We start from the raw sequence: 27007 nt of genomic DNA, 5'->3' as shown, positions 1-27007 counted from the left end.
TTATTAATAAATTTTACCTTAGTTGATGCTTTACTGACCAATACAACCAAGTAATGAACGAAATAAGTAAAAATATATGAAAATATTTTATTAATAACTTATATTAATCGGGGAGACCTGTGATCAGCAGTGAATAGTACTTTTTCAGTGCCAATATTTTAGTAAATATACTAATAAACAGTCAATAATTTTATTTTTAGGTTCTTTAAAATTAATAAATGTAACTCCGATACATTTATATAAATTAAATAAAATTTACATTTAAATTAATGAAGAACTCGGGCAACTCTTTTGTCTGTTGACATTTTATCGGGGAGTTCCCTCTTTGATGAATTAATTACGCAAAGTAAAGGAAAAACTTTTATTTTAAAAGATTTTACAATTTTTTTATTCAAAAGTGGTCTATACTTTAGTTATAATCTTTTAGGAAATTTTGTTAAAACAAATGTTACGGTAGTTTAAAAGCGTTAATCCGTACATGTGTAACAAAAGCTTTGACCTTATTAAAGTTAGTTATTTTCCTATTCACAAGGAGATTATAATATAATGTAGTAGAAATTTGAATATAATATAATAACTAGCTGACCCGGCCACGCGTTGCTGTGAAAATTTAAAAAATGGAAATAATTGAATTATACGGTATTTCGTTCACTACAAAATAAATTTAATTAATTTTATAGCGTCAACAACACGTGGTAATTATGCTGTTAAAATGTAGCTTATATGACACGTTCGTAGATTTACCATAGCAGCGCCATCTATTGATTACTTACTCAACCCAGTCGAAAGGTATCGACACCTGGTAGAATCATTTGGAGTTAACAGATAATTGTGACTGTCAAATAATAACAGACAATAATTAGCAATAAATTAAAATTGCGACTATAATTTGAGATTTAAACTATCCTATCTCTCAAGTTAGATCGAACTGCACATGGTGTGCGAATTTTATTATAATCGGTTAAGTGGTTTAGAAGTCCATTGAGTATAAACATTGTGACACGAGATTTATATATATTAAGATGTATTCAAAGATCGAAATACGACTCAAGCTTTGACATCTGTAAAGTAAACTAACTGATAACTATGTGATGAAACAGCTTAGCATTAAAATCATCACAAAATTACGAATACACAAAACTAATTTGAAAAAAAAATATTTACGTAAAAATAATACGAAATGAACTAATTTAATAACTAGACTAAGTTTATAAAGTTGAAATCGCAGCAGGCAGACCATATAACAGAGTTAAGACCACAGAGCGTAGTTTGCCACGAAGGACAAACGAACTTATTAAGTTCGTCCGAAGGCGCAGGCTACTTTCAACAGGTCATATCGAACAGTCAACGACTTACAACTAACATGATAAGGAGGACTTGCAATCATAATTAAAATAATGAATATAAAAAACTAGAAGATAAAAAAAAAAGCATTGTTCCGAAGAGCTTAGAGTCGTAGAGTCGAGTAAAGGGCCCACAGATGAGTAGAGCGCTGGTCTCCCATACGCCAGTTCTATTGACTGCACATAGTCTTTCATTCATGAAACAGTACTTAATAGTAATGATTTATTTAAAAAGGTAATCGATAATCAAATCATACCGCTATCAATCCGCCATGAGTTTGTTCAAAATGGATTGATTTTTATACGTGTTATACGCAATTGATTATTATTTTTTTCCGTTAATTGTTTTCATTTTCTATTATGATGATGATTGTGATAAATGTGATGTGAAATAGGTCCTTTCAGGCACCTTTAAATCGGAATATCTCTTGGGCGTATCAGTCTGAATTATTCGTCCAAGAGACATAAGACCTCGAAAAAACAATTTAAAACAACCTCTTTACAAGCACCTTTCGAAACATTGGGTCCGAAAATATACAGAATGATTATTTGTAAGTGTAAAAAGCTCTAAAGGAGTGAAAAAGCTCTAAATGAGTGAAATAAAAGAAGCTCTTTTGCTGTCAATTAGTGTAGGTCACACCTTATCCAAAAATCAACGGTTTCAAAAAAAAAACGTATTAAAATGTAGTTCGAAAAAGTGTTTTTAAAATTCGGATATCTATCTATTAAAAGTACTAGAGATAAGTTTTTTGCTGACAAAGGAACACTACACTTATAACCAAATACTTTGTATACTTTTCACCGTGCAAAGTGAATTTATTAATCTTACATGAAATAATAATTAATTTGAGATAAAAAAACATACGATTTGCAATACATACTGTTTAAATATTCAATTAATATAATTGTAGAGTCATTTATCGATTACTGCGTTTTTATATTAGGCTGGTGAAGGACGCGTGGTATTTTTAAGTATATGAGACTCCCTCTTTATAGAACAGATGTCGGTGTCACTAGGGGTGTTAATAAAGACAGTCTTTTACCTAACGGCAATCGATTGCCTGTTAGTCTTGAACCCCGCGTACTGCAATTATTACACAGCTATAAAGGCATCAGGTCATCAATTTTGTTTATTATTAAAAATACACGAAATACTTTATTTTGCAGTCATTTATCAAATGATTATAGTTATGTTTCATATTCTCTTTGAACCTACGCAGGAGGTTTGAAAAACATTTATGTTAGAACATTATTTAACATATAACGAATTCTACGTACGTTGCAAATTGTTTATGAGTGTACCTTTATACGAGTACGTGTGGTGACCGGTAAATAATTGAGCCCATTTCAAAGTTAAATTTACTTTAGCGAGTTAGAAGCGGATTGGGGAGCTCTAATGTAATCTTTGTGGGGTTGTAGAGCAGACGATTTACGTCCTAACTAATAAAGTAATATACCAGTGTGTAACATTGTTAGATAAAAAAAAAATAATCTGTGTAAATAAAAATAAGACGCTATCTCTGTCTGTCTCTGGGGTCTGCTTTCTTTATCTTCTTTCTCCACCTTACGCGATTGGACACGTCTTTTGCGGAAACTTTGCAGGCAGTCATGTCTTTCGCTATGGTATCTGCCCATCTTGTTTTCGGTCTTCCTCTTCTTCTGGACCTAGAAATGTTTAGATCCATAGCGACATTCCCGATGTATTCAGAAGATCTCCTCTTTACGTGTCCATACCATCTAAGCCGACTCTTTTGCGACTTATCAGCGATGTCACGTACCCCGAGGCTACCGGAACCTACTCTTTGCGTATTTTATTGAGTCTCGTTACTCCACAGTCCACCGAAGCATCTTCATTTCGGCGACTTGGACTGAGCGGATATGGTTTTGAGTCATAGCCCATATTTCACTCCCATAAGTCAGAACAGGTCTTATCATGCTAAAAACAAAACTCTATATGAAGATTTTTTTTGCAATATAAACAATAAAAACGACTAATTATTTTCTCATTTACACCACTAAGTTTGTTAAAACCTGTCACTGTCTGTCAAACAATTGCGCATTAGTATGTAATCAATTAAATAATAACATGTACCATAAAACATTACTATGTAAGGTTTTGTTCATATTTGTTTTCATCACATTATTAATAATTTCGTAGAGGTGTAATATAATGCTCGGAACGCTTCTATACACATCTACAACAACGACTCTCCCCGTGATAAAGGTGTATATAGCTGGTTCTATTCGCAGACGTCATCTGAATTTAAATTAATGGTGTCATCACCTGTGCTGTCATCAAACGCCTCCAGACTTAAGCCAACGTCTAAAGATGATGATCTCTTTTCGAAGCGTAATTACTCTTCTACCAACTCCGATTACTCTCATGGACAGTCCAGTGTCATAGGCGACTTACACTCGTTATCTAGGTGTTATCCTGAATCACAAATTCACTTTTAATATACAAATCAAAAGATTGAGAAAAAAGGCACCATTGCCAAGATACTGTTTCTCTGGGAACTGGTTTATGCAGTGTTTCTTTACGCAGAAGTTTTTATTCTATTTATTTTCACTGACATGAAGCCCCAGTCTTTTTATTTCTTACTATCGTACTTTAACTTTTATATCTCATATTTTGTACTGTTATCTATTATTTCCACTCTTATGTTTTATTTACAATGTCTTACTTATTTTCATTTGTAACATATTCCTCAAAGAACTTAAAATAAGAGAAATGTTATGGTCGACTACGCACATACGAATCCTCAACCTTTTCAAACATATTAACTGTAATAAGGACTCAATGGAACGTTTGGTGGTGCAAGGCGAAATGGAACTCCAACGAAATGGACAAATGACGAATGGAAAACTGTCTGTAATAAGTCAGTAAATGAATACTTCTATTCCGCTAAATAACAAACTATATGGCAACGCTTAGCGAGCGCAGCAGGGGCACCCGATCCGACCGGGCCATGACCACGAAAAGGAAAAAAGAATCCTTAGATATATTTACATTTCTAAATTACTGTAATATATTCCTAAATACAATTAAGATATGCATTCCTAAATACAATTAAGATATGCTTTATTCTATATTTTTCGTCAAGAGTACAACTTATTATTCCTTCAAAAATAGTGCTCGTTCCGTTTTGATAAGATAAAAGGTAATTGATTTGATCACTCTGAAACACGGTTTATTTATTAGTTTATTTTATTTGACGTTACAAAGTCTTTCGTAGATAGCTTTAAAATTAAATTAAAATCTTTATAGAAATAATTATCGAAAGCTTAAACGCAGACATACAAAGAAAATCCTGTAAATAAAATATATTACAGCACAGCATTGTGAAAACTTGAAAGGCTTTAAATGAATCCGCGTAATTGTAAGTTAGGAATAAACATTTGCGGAGGTTGCGAATGCGGGATTAAAAGGCTTTCCCTTTGTACACGTACAAATTTTCCTGCAGTTCATTTAGAACAATGTGTTTACGAGAGATCTGCTGTTCCGTGCGACTGTTATGGTTTAAATCTACAACGTTTGTTACGTTCATGTTTTCATTAAAATTTTCTTTGAACACCGTGATATTTTTAAGGCTCAAAGCCGAGTATTTGAATTATCATCTTCACCTCTATCACCTTATTAACTATACACAACCACCATAAGAGTCATCAACACCATAACCATCGTCAAGACAATCAATCTTATCATTATCATCGCGCTCACCGAAGACCATCACCATCCTTATCATTACTACTACTGTCATCCCCATTATCGTCGCCATAACTACTATCATCATCATTTTCACTTTCAGTACAATAGCCAAACTTGTATCATTGTTATTATTGTAAATGCGCCACTTAAACCCTCCTTGAAAGTTTAGATGCGCCAACCTAGGTTCGAAACACATTTAATTTCCCTGATGATGTTTGCCTGGTTAAAGATTAAATCGCAGTCATACATTATCATGTAGTCCTCGCTCTTCACCACGTAACTTAGGAGTTCTGTTGTCAATAATTGAAACATGCCGGAATTACTTTTATTCCAGCGCTAACGATCTCTAAAGTGCTAGTAATGTTAGTTAGTCAAAAGTAATCGACCATGCAAATACCCGTCTCGGGCGCCCTTGACTCTAAACAGTAAATGCTCTACCGATTGTTCAAGCCGAGGTCCCTCGGATATTCGTACGTGTTGTCACTTGGTTTGGACACGCGGCCAGTCCAAGTGAAATATTTATGTTTAGATCCCTACTGAGTATTACTAGGGAATCATCAATCTTAGTTAATTGTCTATATTGCTCTGATATATCAAATCCTTGCCATTTTTATATGCCAACAAATTAAACAGAGACCTCCAGTCGCTGTAAAAATATTTCTTTTACGATCCGCAGTAGAGTAATTACCGAAAAATATAAAATAAAATTAATTTCAAATAACGAAGACGTAAACTGATCTGAACCGATCTACGAACAATTTATATATATATATATATATATATATATATATATATATATATATATATATGTGTGTGTGTGTGTGTGTGTGTGTGTGTGTATATATATATATATAGACACATACATACATAGATATTTAGGTGTTCAGTATTTCAATTATGACATTTAAACACGTAGCCTAACCTAATGGTTGTCACTACTACTCTTGGTAGAGTGAAAATAAGTAATGTGTATAATTTTAAAATATTAAGCCCTTACAAAGTGTAAAAATGTGCATATAAATTAATAATTTAATTCGTAGCAACTAACACCATTGTTTAGCTCAAACATCACTAAAATTAAAACTTGAAAATTTTTAAATACTAATAAATTAAGTAAAATTAAATTGATTAAAGACATAATTAGTTTATAACTTTATGTTATTCCTACTCGCGCGTAGAAATTTGTAAGAAGAGAGCAGTATCGAAACTTTTAAAAACGATTAACATTCGCCTTTGAAGCGAATTGGGAAGTTGCCGACAAGCCCCAGAGATTCGACCTCCGTCTCGCTTGTTCTCTAAAAGATTAGTCTTTGGAATACGAATATCTTGGCAAACCGCTCTGTGGAGAAATCTTGTAATATTACTTTTAAAATATTACCTCTAATTATTATTTTGTGCCTTTGAATGAGGTGATTTCTTAAATCATTAGATTTATATTCTTTTGAACTGTAAATTAGGTACTTAATATCATTAAATTTTTAATTTTATAAGAAATTAAAAATCCATTATTTAACACAAAACTGCCAGCTTTTGTCATTTATCAGTAAAGAAGTTGAATCCCAGCGCAGCGGATGTGCAAATAGAAGAGGCAGTTGTCAGGCCACATAGCGGAGAACAGATGATCGCTGTTCTGGAAGGTTCTGGAGTGGAGATCACTGGCCGACGAGCGCAGGAAGTCCAAGGAACAAGGAAGACTTTGTTAAGGTCTCTAGATGCGGGACACATCCAACCGGGAATATAAAAGGGAATATAATAGGGAATATAATGGGGAATATAAAAGGGAATAAAATATGGAATATTAAAGGTAATATAAAAGGGAATGTAATAGGGAAAATAAAAGGGAATATAATAGGGAAGCCTATGACCAGCAAGAGACGTCATATGGCTAAAATGTGAAGAATTAAAACGACACAATTCGTTCGATTTAAGAAGGCACTTTGTCAGGTAACACGATGACTAATTGAATGCATGCTTGTTGTGTCCAACGATTTTATTGGTTAATAGGTGTGACTAGGCAGAATAAAGATGATTCACTGCATTCTTAAACCGAATAACATCTAATGCAATAACTATTTACTACGGACTATGGTCTCAAGTGACAATTAAAAAAAAAAGCAATTATAATTGTTGTATACGCGTTATGCGAGTAGCCGTATAAGACCATCCGAGTTCGTTCCTTCTTGATAGCAAGGAAAATTAATGCCTAGTGTAATTATTTGTATATGTATAAACTTTACAATTTTGACCCAAACACAGCGGCATTGACTGTACCAATAATGGCATCCGAATCGGCGTTCAAATTGAAATTGGAACGCGAATAATCAAAACTTAAAAAAGTATTGCGTCTCTAATGGCCAGTAATAAGAGATGAACTTTAGTGAGTACCATAATTGTATATACCAATCGCGGCCTTAATGCATATTAAGCATTCTCTATTCAAATTATTTTTATTTTATTTTACCTGGCAAGTGCAACGTAGCACCTCTAACTATTAAAAGGACATCTAACCTTTTTGAAGTCGTATGAAGATTTTTTTTTTCAAAGCGACTCCCTTTTTTGCCATGTTTGGGGCAGGGACGTTACAAATCGGCTAAACTGTTTTTTTTTTATTTTATCCCTTTATTTTACATTCTCGTTTTTTACTTCACGATATTTATCTTTCTTCACATTCAAATTGTCTCCCGTGCATTACATTCATTGCCTTACCTTCGTTCATTCTATTGGAAAGGTTGGTTTTATTGAAAATCTGTGAGAAAGGCAAATTAATAAATAATAAAAAAATCAAATTAATAATTATGATGAAAGGTATAATAAGTATTTTAATTTTATCAATAAAAGCATAATGAATCCGTGTCATGTAAAGTACTTTTTGATAATAGAATAGTAAATAACAATAAACTGGCATATAAAAGTAAACTCTAAACGACATAGTTACTTTCGCAGCGACTAAAAATTGCCACCTCGGCGATAAATCGTATGGATCATTACGTATTCATGAAATTTTCCTGCCCAACAGCCACCGGTATCTACTCAAGACCAAAGCCTCGTCGTTGTGAACCTTAAAGATCACTATAAAATTATATTGATCGCAACCCTTATAAAGTTGGCGCAATTCCGTCACTATATTCATAACAGATCCAAAGCTTTATTAAAAAGCTCTAAACATACATTTTCTATATACACACGATCTGTCCCGACAGACTCTGTAATATCAAAAGTTATACCCTGTCGCGGTCCTTTAAAATAAACATATTTTAGAGTGATCATTTTATTTATTTAGTCATTTTAATAAACTAAATTTCTAACATACGAATAGTTCTTTATTTCATAAACTGAAAGAACTTAAAAATCATGTGGCTATACTTTCATTGTAATATTTAAAGATACGCGTTTTGTTTTTCTGTCTTAGTTACATCGTAATACGCCTTTTTTTTTAGATTTCATGAAGGTTATGCACAGGTTTTTTTATTTATTTTGTGTTTTATATTGGAAAAGGAACTATTATTTCTACTATTTTCCTAGTATAGAAAGAACCTTAGGAAGATAGTTTTACTTCGCGACCATAGACCAGTAGTTTTCTTTCAAAAATACAAATCTTTTTATAATAATTTTTATTAATAATGATTCAAAAAAATTGATAAATCTGCCCTCTTTAACATTTAAAACAGCCAGTACAAAAAACAAATTTACAATCGCTTGAAGTTAATATATATAAAAAATTATAATAATGTGTTTTTAAGCACAAAATTCGAGAACGGATTCACCAATTAGGCTATTGCATTTTTATATTATCTTTAGAGCATGGGATGTTTTTCGGAAAAATGAAAATTCTAGGTAGAATTGTAAAAAAACTCTCTTATTATTCCTTACAAACCATTATACATAATAAACACTATTAAAACATATTGTCTTATTTGACGTATATCAATAAAAAAATACGAAAACAAAATTAAAATATTATATATATATATATATATATATATATATATATATATATATATATATTAAAGTACTCGTTGTTTACTTTTTTGACATTTATTTACACGATGGGGCTTTTAGATTTTGGTGTGGAGACAAAAGCTAACGCAATTTTGGAGGTCCACTTCTGAGGTGAATAGATGATCTTTTTAAATTCCTCAGAAAATACGGGAGGATATAGGTCCTGCAGTACACGTGGTATAAAGGTGATCTTTTTCTATTGGAAGCGACAGCCCTGTCATAATAGTTAAGTAAAATGGATTAATAACGTCGTTCTAAAGATACTCACAGAACTTAATGCATTAGAATAATCACGTCATCTATTCAAACATCTCAGCAAACAGAACTTATTCTGTCACAAACTTGTAAAAGTAAAATTATCTTTAAATTGCTCCTTGAAAGTGCAATTTTGAAGCGGTAGCGTATGGGACGTTGATATGACAAGTGGAAAATTACCTATGAGTAGATTTCGCTCGAACTTATGTTTGTGACACTTGAATCAATCGTTTTAAACTTTGATGACCTGATTTTTTTTTTAGGATTAAATTTTTGCGCTGTGTCCTTTGCCAGTTAAAATATAACTTATCGTCTAAAGTTATTAATGTGATAGGAATTAAAAATAACTATTAAATTCATATATTACATAAATAGTCATCATAATTACAGACGCAGGACATCCACTGTTGCACATAAGGTTACATTTCAAAATAGACCGCGTGGGAGCGGCCTGAATCCATCGATTTTGGGCGACTTAATACATATATAGTAGCTGTTTATACAAAAGAATGGCTACAATATAGAATGCTTTTTATTCCTATATATTTGTATGAAATATCGGCAACCATATTCCTTTGCAAGAATTAATTTTTTAATTATTGTTAGCGACTTCATCTGGTAATAAATGTTTAGTATGATTTTACTGCATGATTTCTATACATTATTTACTTGGACATTTTGTCAAACTATATGCTACTCACTCATTTTTATCATATATAAGTCAATTAAGTTTTACATGATCCATTTCTCAAGCTTTTGATAATAAAATAAGGATAAATCTCGATATTTCAAGTATTGCTATAATTTATTAAACAATGACTCAAAAAATAAATACAATATGGATTATGTTTAGAAAAAATTATAAAATGTTCGAGCTGTAATTTAGTTATCTTTGATAAATGAAATGCTAAAATCGTATCGAATATCTGAGAAAGGTTCTCTTCTGGAAGTTGAGTGGGTTCCAAATCCTAAGAAAGCCTCGAGGAGCTTCCAGGAGTCGTCGTTTAATGAGAAGTTTCAACTCGGCACCTGCCCTGTTATTCCAGAGTTGTGGTTCAGCTGAATAACAACAATGAGTAACTATTTTCTTATTTTATAAACTATCGTTTCATATTACAAGTTTTAAAGGAATACAGCTTGATGGGTTATATATAGGTGTAGCTCGTGTGCAATCAATTAATTCGTACATTTAGTTTTATAGGATTTATCATTACATATTATACAACCTATTCTAAAGTCAGCTTTCTTCTTCTTTTCTGCTGATGACCGCCGTCTGCAAAGCTTAGAACTTCCCCAAAAATCACCTCGATGACCGCAGCACAGGACCTGCCCGCATACGCTGTTGTCGGTACACTTACCTAATGGAAGGAAACCTACTCAAGCCGCGTCCACCGGCTCGTGGTCGCCACTTGAGAATCTGTTTTCAGAAATTTTAAAGAAATTATAAAGTAATAAATAAATAGTAACGAAAACAGCACCCGAAATTCAATTAGTACATGGTAAAATATATATTATTTACTATCTGTACCTTCAGAGTAGTTATTTGCCTGTCATTTTAAATGGAATCAGGCGTTATTTTGTGGAAGTCCATCCTAAGTAAAAAAAGGACCAATACCACTTCCGCACATGCAGTGGTAGTCGTGCAACAAAGTGCACCGCCCGCTGATAATATCGCATGCGGCAGACAATGCGAATTACACAACTACCACCGTTAATTCACTCAACACGTGTTTCACCCCTAAACGGGGCATCTTCAGGCGTTATGTTACACCGATTTATGCCAAACACAGTCACTCTGTGTCTCTGAGTCTCTCTTATTTGCCTGTCACATTCGAATAAAAGGAACATATTAATATATTTCAAAGTGATTACTTTACGCTTTATAGAATATTTACAAAGTGATTTGGAAATATGTGTAAGTTCTTTGCTGAGAAATTATCTATACGTTCACTCTTTTAAAGATTTTACACTAAGAGCCCTGAATAGATCGAGCATACCAAGACAACGACATTCTTTATTAATGTTTTAATAAAAGTTCGCTAGATAGAAATAGACTTTTTATAAAATATTGCCTCTAAAGATGCAATTTTGTTCACTCATAAAGATATCGCACAAAGAGTAAAGAGCTCTAGAGAAATATTAATTCTGTTTAGCTATGAAAATAATTTATGTCGCCAAAAAATAAAACAGTTTATATTTCAAAAGAATTTTAAAGAATTCTTCATCAAACATTCTCATTTTAAAATTATCCAAAAATTTATTACAAGTCCGAGCTATGGTACTCTAACGTATGCAGGTTTCTCTAATTGGTGGTTAGTATAAGTGTAATATCTCAAAGGGCTCAAATATAGCTCATTTGTCAGTAAAAAGCTATAAAGCTTTTAGCTTCTTGTAAGCGTTTATTGCTATTTATGCTATTATAATTTTATAAAGCGCCCATTATCATGTCAAATAATATATATGGTATATGTATACTAAACCCTTCAAAAAAATTGGAGAAAAATAAATTTTGTTTGCACGGTGCTAAAACATTTAATAGTGTAGATTTTGAATTATTTTTGTACGAATACTAAGGAGATAAAAAAAAACTTTGCAATAAATAATTTGGTTACACTAAACATTAGCAATTGTAATTTTTACATGTTACAATAGACATTCTGTTTTATCAAAGAATTCTATTAAATGTATTTAAAACACCGTGTTAAAGTATTAATCCTTATTCATAAATCCATATTTGTCAATGGAAGATTCGTCTTCTTCTTTTCAGTCAACGATGATGACCGGTCCTGCATTCTCTCATCCAGGAACTTCCGGCGACCTTAGCTATATTGTTGATTCTCCTAGTGATATGCCTGCAAACGTCTCATCTAGTGAGTCGTCGTCACCACCCGAAAACCCTTCGGCCTTAACGGCCGTCTACTGCACAGCATCGTCTGTGTACCACCCACTGCCAATTCAGACGAGGCATTCTTCATGTCTATGTCTACTCTCCTTATTTGATTTCGCAGCGAAACTCCGAACATAGCCCTCTCCATTGCTCTCTAAATGACCTTGAACATTCTTATCTGGCACGCCGTAAACGACCACGTCTAGGATCCGTATGTCATCACTGACAACACACATTGGTCAAAAATCTAAGTCTTCAGACACTGCGGAATTATAGATGATAAGATGTTTCTGAGCATCCCGAACGCTGCCTTTCTGAATTTTTTTTTAATGGCCCCCGCTATTGGGGGCCTCTCTTACCCCTAACTTTTAGGGATCAGAGGCTTTATTGTTCAGTAATTATTTTTCAGTTTTTCTTTATTTATCACTCTCTTTCACGCGTCACAATATCTTTCGTTTTGCTCTTTTATACCTTCTTTCTTTCCTCGCCTTTCTTCCATCATCTTCTTACTCTAAGGTGGCTAGATACATTTTATTTATTTTTATTCTTTTATTTTATCTTACATTTATTTTATCTTTATTTACACGTTTATTTTACTTTCTTAATTCTTTATTACACATTTCTTTTTCTATTTCTTATTATTAGTTAACAATTTATTTTGTGCAGAGTTTATTAAGTACTTTATTCTATACAGTTTTGCCTCTCCGAGTTTGATTCCGCGAGTGATCTCCTTCTCGAAGTTGGACTTAACAATCTCGAAGGTTTGATATAAAAACAGTCTAAAAATTTGAGCGTAGCACCTCCGATAACAGAGTTAGCAAAACTCAACACACGGTCAAAAGATATCTCACTGTTAAATCGTGAAGTACTAGAATGAAACTTGGCTAGCTTCCAAGGATAACTGTTGAACTGTGCCCATGTGGAGTTCACTCAGTTGCATATTTAATTAAAGTCAAGAAGTCAACTGATATTTGAGGTTTACCTTGGAATAATAAACCTGTACAGTGATTTTTTTGTTATAGCTAAAGACTGGCAAAGATAAATTAACAAAGTTAAGTAATAAATAAAACAAAAATGAATGAAAGTGATAATAAACTGTATTATATTTAAAATTAGACTAAAAATAAACTCTGCTATAGATGGTAAGGAAACAAAATGATATTAATATTAAAATAAGGCAAGTCAAGGCAGAAAAGCAAAATTAACAAACAAAAATGAGATAAGCCGATGAAAGTGAGGTGATGTATGAAAGGAAAGGTAATAAAAGTAATGAAAGATATTTAGAAGGATGAGTGATGGTATAGTAGGGATGGTAGAGACGAACGGGAGGTCCCTAAAATGGCGGTCATTAAAAATTCATAACATATTGAACTACAAGTTTTCTTAAAAGAGTATTCGGGATATGACAAAGGGAAGAGGAGGTTAGTCCTGATGTTTTTTTTTTAATTTAATATTTACGCTACTCGCTAGGATACGTTTAAATATATATTAGTTTTATAATAATAAACAAAAATATAAAATAGGCGGTCTTATCACACAAGGCAATCTATCTAGCAGATCGACCATAGTATGGAAAAGGTAGAAGTATAAATATTCTTAAGTTTAACGTGGAGTGTTAACGGCGATCGGTTTTGACATGTTTATTGTAAGTCAAGACTTATCCAGAAACTACGAATCGGATGATTACATTTATGATCGAGTGTTTTATAAAGCGTAAGTGATAACGAATTTACGGAAGAAAATCCGTGCGTGCATCCGCCGTCGGAGTAGACAGGCGACTGGCTACTTTAACCGATTAGCACTTTTTTGTTTTGCGATATGTGTACGCGGTTAAGCAGTAACTACCGATTATTTTGGCGTCGACTGTACTGCTGTCTATATGACCTCAGTTCTATCTGATTCTACTTTCGTATAAATCATAGTATATAAATATACTAGATGAATGCCTTCCTCTTATCTCATCATTGTTTATAGTAAGAAATGTTTTTAGCCTCTCCGGTCATACTAAAGACATCTAAATAAAATAAAAAATAACTTTCTAGATACATTTAGATGTTGGCTATAGAAGAAGATGTTTAGCTCGTGTGCCTCAATAGAAAAATGCCCAATTAAAAACATGATTACATTTTATAAAAAATATGTAAATTCGGTCAATTTTTGTACACACCTTTACTAGTAACTTCAGTATAATAGGATTCATAAGCTTAGCTATAGTATTTTTTACTGTTTTTAATATAAGTTTATTGGATTATAAATTAATTGGATTATAAGTCAGATTCGTTACCCAGAAATTTATTGTAAGTGTTCACAGCTGCCTGAATAGAAGTTATTAATAACAAACTGGAATAGTTATGAAGTTATGAAGTATTAATCTTGTCGTTTTAGCAATTATACATTAGACACCTACTGCAAAGCATGGGTCTTCCCCAAAGATGTCTGTGGGGAATACACAGTAATAGCCACACTTGGCAGGTGGGTAGGTGATCGAAGTGTGTATACTTATGTTATTGTGAGATACGCAGAGGACGCTGCTGCCCATCCTCTGGAAACTTCTTTTTGTGAGCCGTGGCTCGTATATATTAATGTACAAGGTATGAATTACGTAAGATTTTATTCCGAGAATCGAACCTGTGATTAAAGGTCGCAAGTCTCAACGTATATAGATAAACATATGTATAGTTCTGTGTATTTTATGAAAAAAAGAATAAAAATCATAGCTGTAATTAAAAAAAACTCAACAGAGATATGTTTAAAATGCAAAGAATATCCACAATTCAATCTAAAAATCCGTTCGTAACACCATTCCGAACGTACGCTGAATTTAAACGCCATCAACTTAATGACTGAATACAGCACCTGCTGAATGGAACACCTGAATTAATTTTCAGCGATTGCAATCCGCCCGGACGACTGTTTTCATTTAAAGTTTGAACACTGCTCGAATTTACCAACGGGACGGCGCGATCTGGATGGAAGTTTTCAAGTAAATCGTTCCCGACTGTCAATTTTGTCGTAATAAGTAAATTTTAAAGCATTTATTTTTGATATTCCGAAACTATTTTAGTAGCATATTTTTTATAACCATACATCGAATGGTAAAAAGTATCACGATGTAAGTCCAGTCTGGACAAGCTGATCTAAATTTGTCTCTCTAAACACTCATGAGAAACAAGACTGAATAAAACAGGTATATGATTGTGAGGAGATATTAAGGAAAACAGAATTGAAAGAAAAAAATAAAAGAATTAACAATCATAAAAAGTAAACTATAAAGCCAGTACAGAATATTATAGTGGAGTCACGCCAGAAAGGAACATGCATACCTCTGACTTTATTTTCTATATAAAAACTACAAAACTTAGCTGTTCCCGATGAATAACCTGCAGCTACTGAATATGCAATTTTTTACAATAGCCGCTTAGTTTATTAAAATACCATCTATCTGCATCGAATGCTAAAGTTAATATTTTAGTTCTTTACTATGGAAAAAAAATTTTTCGTTGACTCTCATTGCTGCCCAGATGGAATTTGCAGATTTCGCGTGGTCTAGGTGACAGTGTGCAAAGGGCGCCTAGCCTAAGACCATTTTAGGGTATCGGAACTCAACGACCCTTGGAAAAGGCTTCTATTTTACGGGATGGTACTACCGTCCCCTTTACATTATAATTCAGAGATATTACATGGCAGAGTATTGCAAAACCATGTTCTGGAAAAAAAAATCAAAAGTATATGGTCATCACTAGATAATCCCTATCCATCTGTAACTCAGTTCCTTACTGAAAATTAACGCTATACCATGCTGGTTAGACCAGTGTTTCCCAACGTGGGATCCACACTCCACAAGGTGGCAATTTGATTGTAAAGGCGGCAATTCTAAAGTGTACTCAACGCGGGTATAAACCTTTTGCTTTGCTATAAAAAATATGTATGTCATAAAAGGGGGTACAATAATTTTAGAAAGGCTAAAGTGGGGCATACTAGGCTAAAAGATACTCCGAAATATGTTTTTTCTGCAGTACATAGCCGAATAAGGGTTGGTATTATTCGTATCTTTTATAAATTAGTTCTTGTATTAGATTTTAATTTTTAAATATATTCCAACAGTAAAACCCTTCTTTCATTCATTGTTACTCAATTAAAGAAATTAATCGAAGTGCCTGCGATTTTGAAATAGTGATATTTTCAGAGTACAAAATTGCAATTATATTCAGTAAGGCGCTTAATAACTTATATCTTTCTAGTTTTATATCATTATCATTGTAGCATTCACTGCCGGAAGCAGGACTTCCCCGTAGATTTCCAATAAGACAGGTTGTATGTGGTCTACATCAAACGCCTTCCGCCTTCCTTAAAAAGGACGTTTATCCAACTTGTAGACGTTTCTGTTTCTACAGATGACAAATACTGTAAATATTTTCTTCATTGTTAGTAAAATGAAAAAACAAATCTTCGTTGTTATTTACAGCTACATCTGACTTAAGGTGACAGACTGCTAAAAACGCTTAGCTTAACTCTATTCACAATAACTAAGCAAGAGGGTAAACTAGGGATCCATTACTTTATTTCACCGGGTTGGGTGCTGCTTTGTTCTTAGGCTGCAAAGTATATATTTTATTTGAGTTATATTCAATAGATAAAAGGAGGCACACGGAGAGCTTGGCTTCACCGATCACTTGAAACATTGTTAATATATCGTATCGGAGGGAACCTATTATAAGCTCGCATGTTATTTAACACACTTCACAAAAGAACTTTGCTTTAATTTAGTCATTGATGTCAGTCGATGGAAGCTTCCAGGGCCCTCTCAATGATCGCCACAATGATCAGACTTAAGCTGCCTGTATCCAGAGACTTAGTTTGCTGACTTTAATTTTCTTCGATAACTTTCAGTGCTGAAACTAAAAATCAGGTCTAAAATACAGTCATATTCTCATCAATCTAAAGTACGATTTGCAAACAAAGTAAGAAATGGCGTGAAAATTCATGTAGTTTACAATGTAAGTTTCAACTTTGTATGAAACTTTGCTCGAGATTCGTCTGAATATTTACGGAACACTTTATACGGGGACTGTGTTATCATATAAGGCAAGCACGAACTACAGTTGGCAGTTACGTATTTTATAGACATTTTTTCCGGAATTATGTAACAAATATAAAATGTTAATCAATTGAAAAGAAGTTCAAAAATTCGTATTAAATTGCAACCAATTTAAATGCAATTTTCAAAAGATTTTGGTTGGTTGGAAATAGTAGCCAAATTCGATGGCTTTTGTATTACAAACCAAGAGCACCATGTCCCTGCTCAGAGAAGAACCTAATCTCAGTTACTAAAAAGAGTAAATTTGCACTTCATATAAACCCTAAAGGTGAAAAACAGGCAGCGCATTGATTCTTTTAAGAAATATTTCCTTCTTTATTTAACCATTTTACAAATTTGGTAAAGGCGAACTTAAAACCTTTAGGCATTTTTTACCAATCATGGTACATAGGACGATGTAATATATAAAAAGAATATATGTAAATATATTTTACTATTAAAGCGAAAGGGTTAAACTCGTGTCAAATCCACTTTCGAATTGCCCACTTAACAACTAAATCCCCCCGCCCCGCCCCACCCGTGGGTCGTGGGGCCAACTTTGGGAAACACTGATCTAACCAGTCCAGTACAGCGTTAATTTGCAGTAAGTAACTGTGTTACACACAGATCGGGATAAAACGGGGATTATTCTATACTTTTGATTTATTTTGATAAAAGAATACAAATCAACTTCCGACATTATCGACGATCATTAAAATAGCAAACGTATAAGAAACAGTAAAGTAGTTGAGCAATAAACGTGTCTAAATAAATATTAACTGAAATACAAAATACTTAACATTTCACAAACAGAATTCGATTTCCTTAAGACGGAAATCGACAAGAACGTTTCGCAATGACTTGACTCCCGGATTTACGTAAAAGTTCACGATTAAACTTTTGTAAGGATTCAATATAGGTATTTAAAGTAAACGTTACAACAGTCTTACTGAACCTATTTTTACAGAAGCCACAAACACGTGTTATAAAAAAATGGGTTGTGTTTTCTTCATTGGTTTAAAATAGTTATATATTGTATGATGGACCAATGGACGAATTAATTGAGCATATTTTGAATTTTTTGCCATTTCCTAATACGGAACATTTTCCGTAGTCAAAATATAATAATCTATTTCAAAATTATAAATTTAAATACTTTGATGAAAATCGTTTAAATCACATTAAATAAAATAATTTAAAAATGAAAATTTAAAACATGCGAAAATGTTTAACATTTTTAGCAATGTGGGGTTACGCTATATGTGCCTGTGTGTGTGTGTGTGTGTGTGTGCGTGTGTGTGTGTGTATGCGTGCGTGCGTATGTGAGTGTGTATATATGCGTTAAAATAAATATCTTAAAAACTTTATTCCGGATTTTATTACTCTATAAGTAATTTACTTTGATTTTCTACAGAGTAGGTAAAAATATATATATTTCAGTAAATTATTCACGTATCCAGTATACTTTACCAAATGCTACAGTTTTGTTTTTAAAAATCTCTTTGATTAGTGGTTAAGGACGCGTTGCGTACATGGTGACAAATTTCAGTTAGTGTCTGTTTTTGTATAGTGTCGACGTATACTCAATTATGATGTTTGTTACTTTCCGTAAAAAAAAAACACAACAGCGGATAGACATAGGCCCCCAAAAGATCGTCACGATAACATTTACCATTTAAATTTATTGCGTTATATTTTTTCACTATACATAAGCCATCTTCGCCATCATTTCAGTCATTTCTGGACCTAGATCTTCCCCATTAATTCCCCATAGGCTGGATGTGATATGTACACGTAGTAGTAGTAGCCTGTCCATTACTACTTAAACAGAAATCCACTGGGCTATGCCGGATAGTCACGTCATTTCTGATTTAATCTCCTAACAAAATTCCGATAAACGAATCTTGTAATATGTTGATTAGGCCACCAAGTAGTGACATAAAACTTAGTGTACACATTACCAAGTTCTTCTTTGGAAAGCTTCGTGTCATTTCTACTTACGATATGAAACCATCGTGATAACAGTGTAAACACAGTTTTAAATTGATCATATTTCTGATCATATGTATAATATCATGTTCGTTTCGATATTTAATTTTATAAGTGTGCGTAAATATTTTCATATAATTTTAACGCCTTTGGGAAATAAATAGCAAAGTTTTTTTTTAGTTTTTCTTGCCGAATTCTATGTAAAGGTTATCGATTACTATGAAAAATGAACATATCTCTCTATTAGTCATGAATTCTCACTGGCTTGTTGCTAAGATATTGATCGTGGATATTGTTCTTTCTATCCGTACCGATGCGCCAACTCCTTTGTCTTACATATTCTTAAAGATTAACCTTCTCTTTATGGCAGCTTGAATATTTCAAAATACTCAAGAACTCCTTTTATTCATTTATTTAATAAATCAAATAAATATAGAAGGACACAATTTTATAGAAACTAGAATGTAATTGAATTCCCCTATAATATCCATCTTTGTTAATAATATATGATTATCCAGACACTTATTACATAGGAGTGTATTGTAAATCTGTACACAGTTTAGTTACTAATTTTATTAAATATCGAATAGATTCAGACGTTACCTTGCGGAAGTCCATCCTAACTAAGAAAAGGACTAATATATAGCTACTTCCGCTATGCAGCAGTAGTCGTGCAATTTCACCGCCCACCAGCTCGCTGATAAATGCGCGTGCGGTGAACAATGCGTTACACAATTACCACAGTTAATACAATCTACAAGTGTTTCGCCCATCCACGAGGCATCCTCAGGAGATGTTACACCGACCTGCCATGTCAAACACCGATCAAATCACTCGGTATTTGGCAACGGTCGACATATGTGTATGTATATATATATATATATATATATATATATTCTTTTTATACATTACATCTTCCTATATACCAGTTTGACTGGTATAAAATGCCTAAAGGTATTAAGTTCGCCTTTACAAAATTTGTAAAAAGGTCAAATAAAGAAGTAAATATTTCTTAAAAGAATCAATGCGCTGCCTGTTTTTCACCTTTAGGGTTTGCATCAAGTGCACGTTTTATCTTTTTAGTATGTGAGATTAGGTTCTTCTATGAGCAGGGACATGCTTCTATTGGTTTGTAATACAAAAGCCATCAACAACAAATGTAGCCAACATTTATTGATATTTTTTCTGTCTGTCTGTTTGTTTGTTCTGATTAATCTCTGAAATGGCTGTACCGATTTTGACAGAACATATATTGACACGTAGATGATGTAATAAGGAGTAACGCAGGCTTAATATTTTTATTTTAGAAAAAATATTAAAAATATATAAAATAAACAAGAATTTTTTTTTTGTTAAATATCACGCGCCCGAACCCCCGGGCACAGTTATTTATGTGCCTTTGGGACATCTCTCAATTAGAATACGTATTGCTGCTTTTGCACTGCTACTGCAAATTGCTAATCCGCTGGAATATCTCAGTTGCTTTCCGTCTACGGATGTCCTTATTCCTAATTCGACCTCTTAGAGAAAATTATAATGAAGCCTTGCCTATATCGCCGACTATAAGCTTTCCAATTAGGCTTTCCAAAGAGACATCCTTTTTATATATTAACTAGAAGTTAATTTACCTGTAGCTATATATTTTTTTTAATTTATAGGTTTTTATTAACCTACAGATCTTTCCTTTGACCCTCGTATTTGAGGACCTCTTGTTTACCGCTATCTAGAGAGGAACGCGGTCTTTTTATTATCTTAAATGATTTTTTTCACACTTTTTCTTATTATTCTTTCTTTCTTTACATAATTCATAATTTCATTCAGTCGACATCTATTTTTGTCACAATATCTGACTTATTCTCCAGGCTTTTGTCTCCTTATGCACAGCACCTTCCTTCCTTCGCCTCCGCTCCTAAACTATAACATTTACTTCTCTATATCACAATACACTCCTACCTTATTAGTTCTATTTATTTACCTTTACATTTTTTATTATTTTTCATTAGTTTCTAGGTCTTTAATATGCTATTGACATTTTATTAACCTGTAGGTGAGGTAATAAGCCATGTATAAAAGTCGATAACTATATTTTTTCTTAGTAACATTGTTGAAAATAAAAACCCATTAAAAGTGAGTAAAATTGAAAAATAAAAACATAAAAAGACAATCAGTTTTCCGAGTGAAAGCAAACCTTTTTTGAGAGGCGTATATCCGATTTTTCAATATTTGTCTAAAAATATTTTCGGCCACACGTTGCGGTTTGTTGGTTTAGTAAAATGAAAAATTAAATGCAGAACTCGTACATGCATTGCTTTTGAACTTTTTTTTACAATCTTTGCTTGCAAACCTGTCAATATCGACACAACAATGCAATGAAGTGATACAAATTTTTACATGATTAACGTTTATTTATTTTATTTTCATAGGTAATAATAATTGGAACCGATTTCTTTTACTGCGATAACAGACGTCTTTACTTCTTTTAAGTTATTTCCTTTAATACCAAGAAGTGCCAAATATGTTGGTCTTCGCTACCTTTTTTCTTCCACCTCTTCTGGTTTCTTTGTTTTATTGGTCGTCGCACGCTTTAGTAATTGCGTCAGTCCAGCTTGTAGGTGACTATTCACTTGCTCTTTTATTTTCTACATTACCAACAACTAATATATGAGTCTCTTCGTTCGAAGTAGTACACGGTTAGTCGGGCCTTTATTTTTAACTGTTTGAAGATAGACGATTTACCGCGACGTTGTCTACTTGAATGTTAGAATTTAATGCCAACACCACATCTTTATTGCGCTTACCCTTTGCATTGTATAAGACTTAAAAGTCCAGTTTTCGCACACGTACAGAAATATGGACAATATGAAAGTACTGTTTCTTTCTGTATCTCTATAGCTTACATTAATGGCAAAGTGTCTGTTTACACTTGTCATTAAAAAATACAACTAAAAAAAATATTACATCATCTAGACAAAAAAATCTTTTTATTTAACTTGTTAAGAATGCAAGGAACCCAAAAACTTGAAAGTGAATTAGATAATGTTTAATTTTTAGGTTACATTTAAAAAAAATAGTTCCGGAAAATTTTAATAAACCAACCACGTGTAAATGTATCTTCACATTTCTCTACTATTATTGCAGACTAATACATTGGTACAGTTGGAAATGCGAATAATAAACATGTTAACAACAATTAAAGGAAAGAATTTCGTCAGGTATTTATTTCACACGACGAAAATATTCCTACAAAAGTACTCCTTCGCCGTTATTAATTAGACAATAAGTTATAGAAATATAAATAAAGCTTTAAAGTTACCAACGTATATATCATTTGCTTACTTAATGACTAATACACACCGTCTTAAAATCATTGACATCATAAATAATAAATCAAGTGATGATAAACTAGAAAAAGAAATAACGTTTTCAAAATTAAGATTTCAATATATAACTATACTACTATATAACTATACTAGCTGATCCCGCAAACGTTGTTTTGCAAAAAAAAATTGATATTTTAATTTACAAATAAAAAATTAAGGGTTGATCGTAGAGGGGTGAAAATTTGTGGTTGTATGTATTCTTGTATGCTGTATCATAAAAAAAAAACAAAAAATTTCGTTAAAAAAATTACAAAAATTTTTAAGTGTGAACAACCTTTATTACTTAGGGGTATAGAAAATAGATAGTAGCCGATTCTCAGACCTACTGAATACGCATATTAAATTTGGTAAAAATCAGTCAAGCCGTTTCAGAGGAGTTCAAGTTTGAACACCGTGACACGAGAATTTTATATATTAGATATTATTATTTACTTTCTATCCTCGCAGACTTTGTACTGCAAGAAGCTATTTGTCTATCACATTCCTATAGAAATAACTGTGTATAAGAGTGATCAATTTATACATGGTGTTTTCTGATAGATGTAAAGGCTTTAAACCTTTTAGATGGGTGGAAGGAGAGATCCCCAATAGCGGGGCCATAAAAAAAACCTTTTAGATGACAAGCGGAATGTACATTCATCTCTTTAAAACTAAATTGCCTATTTACAATCACCATGTGTTTTAAAATGATCATCTACGACGATATTAATTATATCAATTCTACTAACAATTCTATATATATATATATATAGAAGTTATATATATATATATATATATATATATATATATATATATATGGTATCAGTAATGCCTATGGCATTCGGGCGGCATACCAAAGTAAATTGAGTTGACGTCTTGACCCAATACTAATGGAGTAACTACATGCTTTACATTCCCGATCTAGCCGGTCGCTAATTTACTGCCATATTATTAGCACTTGTGTCTTGGTGTTCGACGTATTAGCGCAGTGGAATTAACTCGTTTGGTTTACACGTTGAACCAATCACAGTTATGTGTACATAACATAATAAGAGCCTATTTAATTAGAAACTAATATCAAATTTAGTTATACTGTAATTATTCCAGTGAATTTAAAACTGTAATAGGTAAAATAAGTTTTATTTTTTCTATGACAGCAGTTACCCACTGCAAGATATAGCCTCTCTTTATTTATTTATTAATTTATTTACTTTATTGGAGATAAACAGTAACAAAAGGCAGTAAGAAAGTACAAACTTAGAAGCTTAGTCATATAAAATTAGTTACAATTGTTACCTTATAACTATCTCACTGAGAACATTTAATGATTTATAGTCAAACAATGACAGAACAAGTAAAAACATTACTAAACAGGAATCAAAGATTATGGTTTATATACTTATATTATGTTTGTTTATATATCTATATCATATATTTATATTATGGTTTAAATTGTATTGTGTGTACTAAATAATTTCGAACGAAATTGTCTTTTAGAAGATACGAGAGAGCACGAGAATATATCAATATCACTAATATATGAATTGTGGAGGTCACACATTTTATATAAGGGTGCACGTTCGCCGATATTTGTCTTAGCCGTAGATAAAAAAGAGAGATCTAGAACGCGTTCTTGCTGCAGGAATTCGAAAGTTTACCTCGGACAACAGTTCCGAACAGTTAAAAGTTTAAAGATATCTATGGGGGGATATATAATCATCACGTTTAGCAGACGCGATATTGTATTAGTGTACAAAAAGTACTCTGCTGCCTATCCCCATGGAAGTTGTATGTGAGCAATGGGAATCTTGTATAATTAATGCAAAAAATGTTAATTACGAATCTAAGGCTATCATGGTTCACCATCAAAATTTCAGCTACAAGACGTCCGCTATTAGACATAGGCGGGGGCAGACAGTAAACAATATTCATTTTAAATATCTAGTTATTCGAATTTTAAAACGGATTTTTTTCTGTGTTATTATTATGTTATTTGTTATTTTCCAGCCATTTATTTTTGAATAAGGTGCACCATATTTTAGATAGCAAATGAACCATATATTTAACCCTTTAAAGCTTCTACAGCATTACCCAAAATCGGTGTACATATATAGATTGATAAGTTAAGCTTATATAATGACTGTCTGACTGTCTGTATATTTAATTCAAAGACCAATTTATTTCAGGTAAAAAAGATATATGTTAATGTAATTTTTTTGTTTTGTTACAGTACATTGGAACTATGGACGTACCGCGCCCGTCCAGCCGTGTGGAGATCGTGGCCGCCATGCGACGCGTGCGTGTAAGTACAATTTTCTCTTTTTATATCATCACCATTATCATATCAGGCATTAAATACATATTTGGTCGACATATATATATAAAATATACCAGCACAGGTTTATTTATGATAAATATTAATTATTAATATATCAATGAATGTCTAATACTATACTAATACTGTACTCTTATTTACACATTTACATTGGGAACAAAAAATGTCTTTTAATTTCTGTCTAGAAAAAAAATTGCTTTACTTCATTACCTACAGTAAAAAATCCTTTATCGTTTAAAGTTTATTATTAATAAATTAACCGAAGCAGACAATAAATCAGATAATGAACATTAAAATAAATTATGTCACGTACGCAACGTTTGGTAAAGTAACCAAGTGTGAAACAATCTTTACATTTATTTACAACTGTTTTTTTTTAGCCCCCGCTATTGGAGTCCTCTCGTACGTCTAACTTTTTGGAATCAGGGACTTTATTGTTGAATAATTTTTTCAGTCTTTTCTTTATTTATCACTCTCTTTAACGCGTCACAATATCTTTCATTCTTTACTTTTGTCCTTCACAATATCTTTCGTTTTACTCTTTCATACCTTCTTTCTTTCCTCGCCTTTCTTCCATCATCTTCTTACTCTAAGGTGGGTAGGTACATTTTACTTATTTTTATTTATTTTTATTCTTTAATTTTATCTTACATTTATTTTATCTTTATTTACACATTTATTTTACTTTCTTAATTCTTTATTACACATTTCTTTTTTTATTTCTTATTATTAGTTAACAATTTATTTTGTGCAGTGTTATTTACAACTGTTAACGCCTCTTACAAGTGCAGTTAAAATTTCGATTTTGCTCTAAAGCTGCCATGGCTATTTATTTCTCTGGATTATCGTAACATACTAAGTTATTTAGTAAAATAAACTACAGTTAAAACTGTTCGAAATTCTAATAGCATTTTTATAAGTACTGCATATTGTTATATCCTTTCATATCAAGTGACGTGACTAACAGGGCGTTCATCTGGAATTGCCTATAACAACCGCCACAGAGGCGAGTAAAAACAATATCATGCTGAAAAATATAGGCTAATGAGATTGTACTGTCTCATTATTTATTATTATTATAGAGTACTATAAACCCGAACACAATAAAGATATTTTGCAGCGAAAATATACAAACCAGTAGAATACAAAAACTTTTAGTCGACTATCAGGACAAGTTTTATTTTACACACATACAAAAAACATAATTATCCTGTTGAATGATATTTTTGTACGTATGTTAATATTCATAAATATGTTAAGTATATACGTAAACATAGCAGGACCCAATGGTAACGCCGTGGTAGAGAACTATGATTAGCGATCATAGGTCGCGTATTCGATTCCCGTAATACAATCTCATATAATTCACACTATGTGCAAAAATAAACTTCTAGAGGATGGGCAGCAGCGTGCTCTTCGTACCAAAATAATGTATAAAATGTAATGACGATAAATGCATTAATTAATTTTACAGTTAAACAAGTTTAATACTTCTACTTCTCATTCGATACAACCTATCGGGATTTGTCTACATCTTGGATTATCACTAAATACGCCTTTAGCATTCACTTTCAAACGTATTCTTATTCAATACTACTACTCCGCTAGCTCAGTGACCCAAAGTGGGTCTTGGCCTCCGAAGCGAGAGACTTCCACTTTCCTCTATCTTCTTTCTTTCCTCTATCTTGCGCCATCGTCTGCCATTGGTTGACATTCAATTCGCGCAAGTCTGCCTCAACGCGCTCGATCCAGCGATACCTGGGTCTACCCACTGGTCTTCGACCCCTCGGTTTTTCCAGGTACGCTACCTTCACGCTCCGATCCGATCCCATTCGCTCCAAGTGACCAAGCCAGCGGATTCGTTGAGCTTTATATTCTTATTCAATACATTTATTTTTATTTATATTATCCACTAAAGATTCAGCAGCCACTTGTGGACGATATGAGAAGAATGGTAGAAGTGCCCAATTCAATGGAATCTAGGACTAGTTTTAGCTCTTCAATAATCTTCTATAATGTTTCAAGTAACGGTTAAAGGGTTTCAAAAACATTCT

The 27007-nt window shown here is 32.6% G+C and overlaps 1 protein-coding gene across 1 annotated transcript in view; it reads left to right on the top strand.

The window, feature by feature from the left end:
* The window catches only part of LOC137920250 (carboxyl-terminal PDZ ligand of neuronal nitric oxide synthase protein), a 225148-nt gene that overhangs the window by 129943 nt on the left and 68198 nt on the right, over positions 1–27007 (top strand). The window contains exon 3 of the mRNA XM_068763531.1: positions 24849–24920. Within this exon, the coding sequence (XP_068619632.1) occupies positions 24849–24920 (72 nt within the window). The remainder of the gene's footprint in view (positions 1–24848; positions 24921–27007) is intronic.

Source organism: Battus philenor, unplaced genomic scaffold (genome assembly GCF_028537555.1).
Source record: "Battus philenor isolate CCGP_79_NKW_IND1 unplaced genomic scaffold, ilBatPhil1.0.hap1 SCAF_1, whole genome shotgun sequence".
Lineage (NCBI taxonomy): Eukaryota > Metazoa > Arthropoda > Insecta > Lepidoptera > Papilionidae > Battus > Battus philenor.
Note: the sequence above shows the minus strand (reverse complement) of the source record. Positions and strands in the feature narration are given on the sequence as shown.